Source organism: Sinocyclocheilus rhinocerous, unplaced genomic scaffold (assembly GCF_001515625.1).
Source record: "Sinocyclocheilus rhinocerous isolate Xijiao unplaced genomic scaffold, SAMN03320098_v1.1 scaffold1874, whole genome shotgun sequence".
Taxonomy (NCBI): Eukaryota; Metazoa; Chordata; class Actinopteri; order Cypriniformes; family Cyprinidae; genus Sinocyclocheilus; species Sinocyclocheilus rhinocerous.
This window is the reverse complement of record NW_015626862.1, coordinates 37,859-43,733: the sequence shown is the minus strand read 5'-3', so window position 1 is coordinate 43,733 and position 5,875 is coordinate 37,859. Positions and strand designations below refer to the sequence as shown.

Sequence of the window (5,875 nt, the reverse complement as noted above, 5' to 3'; positions counted from 1 at the left end):
TCACACGCTGGAGGTATTCGGCCAATCACAACGCACTGGATAGCTGGCCAATCAGAGCACACGTCGCTTTTCAGAATGATGTAAAAATCTACGCGTTTCAGAAAGGCGGGGCATAGAGGAGAAACAATAATGTACAGTAAGTGGAAAATAATGTGTTTTTTTAACCTTAAACCGCACAAACACATTTCATTACACCAAATACACAAAATAATGTTCTTTTTAGCAACGTCATATGACCCCTTTAAAACACGACTAAACATGTAATGATAATCACAATAAACAATTATTCTGTTAAATATTATAGTATATTAGCCTAGCTATAAGTGATATCTCAGATACAATGTCCTAGCAAATTAATACAGAATTTAACTGATGTGTTTTCAAGGATGTACGTGTAACAGCTATTTTAGAGTCAGAACTATACATTAAATAAAGCAATCTTTTGCAGTATGAAAAATGAATGCAATGCATTCAGCATATTATTCATATAAGAGTTGTAATTACTGAATTTGTACTGTAAAAAAAAATTTTATCTAATGATTTCAGAGTATGTCGGCTTTATTTACAACGGTCTAAAGCATGCTGACACCTGTAATTACACCACCAGCTCAAATCCATTAAAAGGGTCTTGCAGACTCTTGAAGCCCTTTCACATCTCTACTTCTACTTTTACATACATCAGAACCGAGTCCTCTCAAGTCTAGAACTAAAAAGTTCCCTTTCCTCATGTAATCTAATATGGCAACAACTCCTTGTGGCATTGTCGGAGAGAAACAGCACAGTAATGGGGGGCGATTCTGAGAGCTCATTGTCTGGGTTAGTGTTACACAGAGAAGGCACACTGTTTCAACAGTTAATCCAATGAGCTCTCTACAGTAGGAAAATGTCTGGCCCTTAGGGAGCGAAGAACACTCAATGAAACATTGTCCATCTTCGGACACAGGTCACTTCCCTCTGTATAAAAGAGGCATCTGCGGCCATGGCGACCAGTAGGGATGGTCTAATAGGCACACTGGAAATACACAGATTCAACTGGTGGATTAGCAACACTTTCCAGGCACAAGTTTGCCAAGAATTGGCCTCTCAAAACCTCTGTGTACATTGAGTCTGGTGAGGCGTTGTCAGTCCTTTGGCTCAGCTTTATAGTTTCCCATTAATTTCCACCTTTTCATGTTTTTGTGGCGGTTTTCAGATTTGAACACGAGAACATGGCTCTAATGACGTATTTGATTCCATTAGACGTTTTCACGGTCCACTAAATTAGGCGAGCTTGTGTCTGTGCCATCAGAAACAGAGGGACTGTGTCAAGAAATACATCTCAGGCCCATATTTATGTCCCTTCAACACAAAACGACGTTGTCATACTAGCCTTGGCGTCAAAATACAGACTTACTCAGTTGACAATGTAGGGGACGAAAGGACCCACGGTGACTCACCTCATCTGATAATTCGCCAAAGACACTCAACACATCAAAGAGAAGACTCGAGGTGTAGAAGGACTTGATCATATTCCTGTGATCAAAACACACATTAAACTGTTAACACTGGAGTCAATTAATTTCTCAAAGTACAATAAATAAGCCACTTGTAAGTCTCAAAGCAGATGTGTAAAACGAACAACATCTGGATTTTACACACATACTACTGTTCAAAATATTTTTTTCTGCATTTACTTAATAAACAAAAACAGTAATACTGTTATATATTAATACAATTTAAAATAACTTTTCTGTTTTAATTTATTTTAAAACCTAAATGTCAATACCACAGTTGTGCTGCTTAATATTTTTGAAACCGTGATACATTTTTTTCAGGATTTTCTAATGAAAAGAAAATTATTTCGAAGAAAATTCAAAAGAACAGCATTTATTTTAAATAGAAATCTTTGTAACGTAATATTGTCAAATAATGTGTTATTTTTCTGAGAAATCGGGACATATTAATCATAGTCACACTTCTGCTGTAATCAAACACGTCAACGTTCAAACTTCCTAGAACAAAGAACCATTAAAAAATGACACGTGAGACTATACCAAGTGAATATCCTCTTTAAATGAAAATAAACAAATATAATTTAAAGTGATTCATTTAAAGCCCTTTCAGTACACTTTCATCTTCAGGCACGCTGCTCTGATCACTGTGAGAAAAACCTCACTCTCTATACAATCTTTAGGGTTACAATTATACATTCATGTTCAAGAAAACCTAAAGGAACTTGCTGACAATACAAGCATTGTTTTTCCAGAATGAGGATACATGTCATGAACTACAGTACCTTTTAAAAGTAAAATCATAAAGTACACAATGATTCACCTTTTGCACTGTTCGAACAAACCCTGAGTATGTGAATACATCCTGAAGAGTGGCCTCTGGACAGGAAGTGTATGCAGGTCTGACAGCTTCCTACAGTAAGATAGATCTTTACTCTACACCTCATCAGCAGGAAGAGGGTAAAGAGCATAAGGGCAAATGTGGCACGAAATGCCAAAGTTTATCCATTTCAGAATGTATTTTGAGATCATAGAGGGAACCTGTCGTTTCTTCTTGCAGCAACATAAAACTTTGTTAGCAATTCACTATTGGAGGTTTTTCCTGCGCAACTGCATCGCATACAAAATTCCTACATCAACGACAACATCCTGAAGTTTATTTCTGAGATTATATTACTTCTAGGTAAACATTTTATAAATGTGTACTCAGGTTTATCTAGCTACAACCAAACTAACAATCACTTAAAGTTCCTTGGGAAGAGCCAGTCTGTATGACCTGAGGCCTGAGTCACTGCCAGGTATTCAGCTCCTGGACCCTTTACCAGCACTGCACTGCTCATGACATCACTGTCCACAACAGCTTCATTATACTGCCGTGACCTGTAACGCCACACCTGGCTAATCCATGCCGTCTCACTCCCAGGCAACTGCCCTATACAGAACCAGCTTTGTTGCTAATTTTAGCCCGCTACTCTCTGTATGTGCAAAAGTGACAGTAGGATTATTTTGTGTCACAGTTCGGTGAAACTGTAATTAAGGACGGCACATTTAAACAGCAATACATTTCAAGTCTGAACAGTCTGGGGACTGGCAAACTAATGCAATCCAGACCCTGACTTACTTGTGGAAATGTCCTGATCGATCTTCACTGTCTGCGTAGAGGAACATTTTCAAGGCGTAATTCTCAATGTGGGCATTGCCAACTATTTCCTGCGAGATGGATTCATTGTCACTGAGCTCCTTTTTCATCTGAAACACAAAGAACCACTCAAAAGTTAGTTTTCCATGTGCAGCACTGATGTTAATGGTAATATAATCTCAAGTGCTATGCAAATTAGGTCATTTTAGCATGTTTTAGAGTGGGCGATACCGTAAAGAGTGTTTACTGCATCATTTATGACAGATTCTAGATGATTACTCTCTAAAGCCCTAGTTTCCATAGCATGACTCATTAATGATGCATCGGCCACTTTGATTCCACTCCAGAAGCCTAGTGTAATTAATATTTTGTTGCAAAAGAGGGTCCCTCTGGAGGGTTGCCCACGCGCAATTAGTGGACTCCTTCACCCAGCTTTTATGATGATCTTTTCTGTGACACCAGGCGAATTCATTTGTAGCCTCATAATTCAAAGAAAATGGTTAAAATGCAACAGACAATAGCACTGCATGGACTAAAGCAGGCTTATGCTTTCCTCACTTTTAATAATATAGAGAGCGCACCAAATCTAAATATATCCATTGGTTTTCTTAGCCTGAGTTTTCAACAAGACTTGTCTTCATGGCCTTCATTCTTCTCCATATTGGTACATTGACAATAAATGTGCTGTAGCTTAATTTAAAATACATTTTAGACTGATATTATATAAACATAAGCAATTTTTGATTTTAGCGAGGGTGATACCGTAAAGAGTGTTTACTGCATCATTTATGACAGATTCTAGATGATTACTCTCTAAAGCCCTAGTTTCCATAGCATGACTCATTCCTGAGACGCATCGGCCACTTTGATTCCACTCCAGAAGCCTAGTGTAATTAATATTTTGTTGCAAAAGAGGGTCCCTCTGGAGGGTTGCCCACGCGCAATTAGTGGACTCCTTCACCCAGCTTTTATGATGATCTGTTCTGTGACACCAGGCGAATTCATTTGTAGCCTCATAATTCAAAGAAAATGGTTAAAATGCAACAGACAATAGCACTGCATGGACTAAAGCAGGCTTATGCTTTCCTCACTTTTAATAATATAGAGAGCGCACCAAATCTAAATATATCCATTGGTTTTCTTAGCCTGAGTTTTCAACAAGACTTGTCTTCATGGCCTTCATTCTTCTCCATATTGGTACATTGACAATAAATGTGCTGTAGCTTAATTTAAAATACATTTTAGACTGATATTATATAAACATAAGCAATTTTTGAGGTCGTCCTACACAAAAAAAAAATAAAAAATTTCATTGCAGCATCAAAAGGAATGGCAGGTTTCAGCACATCTGCAGCCTTAATCCTGATCTCGACAAACCAGTGTAACACATAAATGTTGGTAACCCTGTCTTTTACTTAGGTTTGGAATGGCCAGCACCCAAACGCCAAAGCTTCAGCCAGTCGGCGGCCCCTGGGCTATGCCTTCCTCTCTGTGATGTTACAGTCTGCTAGAGAGCGTCAGGTTTCCTTGTAAAATCAGCAAAGCAAATACGACTGGTTACACTTCAACAGGTGGAACCTAGGCGCCTGAATGGACTCACTGTTCACATTTTAATGAAATTTTTACCTATTCTATGAAAATCATTGCGAAGGCACAGTACATCACTTGTGCTGTATTGCAGAAGAATATAAAAACATAAGCGAGATTGGATGCTTTCAGTTGCCAGTGCACACTAAATCAAAGCCCTGAAACTAGATCTTGTCTCTGCACACCGATTCCATGAGGTTTACCCAAAATCCCCCTGGAAAAAAAAGGAACACTGGAGTCATTTTAACACTCTTACTAAAGGAAGCTTGTTCTGTTAAGAAAATCGAAGAAGGTGCTATGTGTTTTTTGGCCAAAACGCATGCTGATATTTAGCACGAGAGCATGATATAGGTGAAGTGAACCTTATCACGCACATTCTAATTCTCTGTGCAAGTCTATGAGACAAAAACTCTGAGATCACTGAGAATTAGAAGTAATTTTTTTTATAAATGCTTCAGAAGTCAGGAGCCCATAATTGGCTGAGAAGAATTGTTGAATAAAGTTGTCATTTTTGTTTTCTTTGCGCACAAAAATAATTATCATAGCTTTGTAAAATTATGGTTTAACCACTGATGTCACATGGACTGTTTTAACGATGTTCTACTACATTTCTGTGCCTTGACTGTGGTAGGACCCTTGCTGTCTATGGAGGGTCAGAGAGCTCTCGGATTTCATCAAAAATATCTTAATTTGTGTTCCGAAGAAGAACGAAGGTCTTACGGGATTGGAAAGACATGAGGTTGAGTAATTAATGACAGAATTTTCATTTCTGGGTGAACTATCCCTTTAAGCCAGTGGTTCTCAACCTTTTTTTCCACCGGGCCGCACTACGGTCCAAGTGCAAGTCTCGCGGGCCGCACGCATATCATTTACATATTACGTCAGCAATACAAACCAACCTGATTTATAATATTATAGCCTAAATATTATGATATCTAATCGATTACATTCATTGAAATAAATAAATAATTCTACTCCCCATAAATAACACCCAATTTTGTGAACTTCGGCTCGAAAGGAGTAACAGCACAATCATAGGCGGAGTTTCACTTTTATGCGGATGGGGGGGCACCCACTGGCAGACGAGCCACGAGCACTTTTTTTATATGTTCTACATTTCATGTATTTATGTAACACATATTCTACATTAAAAAAATAA

At 38.2% G+C, this 5,875-nt stretch overlaps 1 protein-coding gene across 1 annotated transcript in view; it reads right to left on the bottom strand.

Moving 5' to 3' along the window:
- Positions 1-5,875, bottom strand: part of LOC107716935 (vesicle (multivesicular body) trafficking 1) — a gene marked incomplete at its 5' end in the record, with an annotated part of 39,418 nt that overhangs the window by 15,961 nt on the left and 17,582 nt on the right. Inside the window, 2 exons of the mRNA XM_016523568.1 lie at positions 1,437-1,512; positions 3,112-3,239. Coding sequence (XP_016379054.1) covers positions 1,437-1,512; positions 3,112-3,239 — 204 coding nt within the window. The remainder of the gene's footprint in view (positions 1-1,436; positions 1,513-3,111; positions 3,240-5,875) is intronic.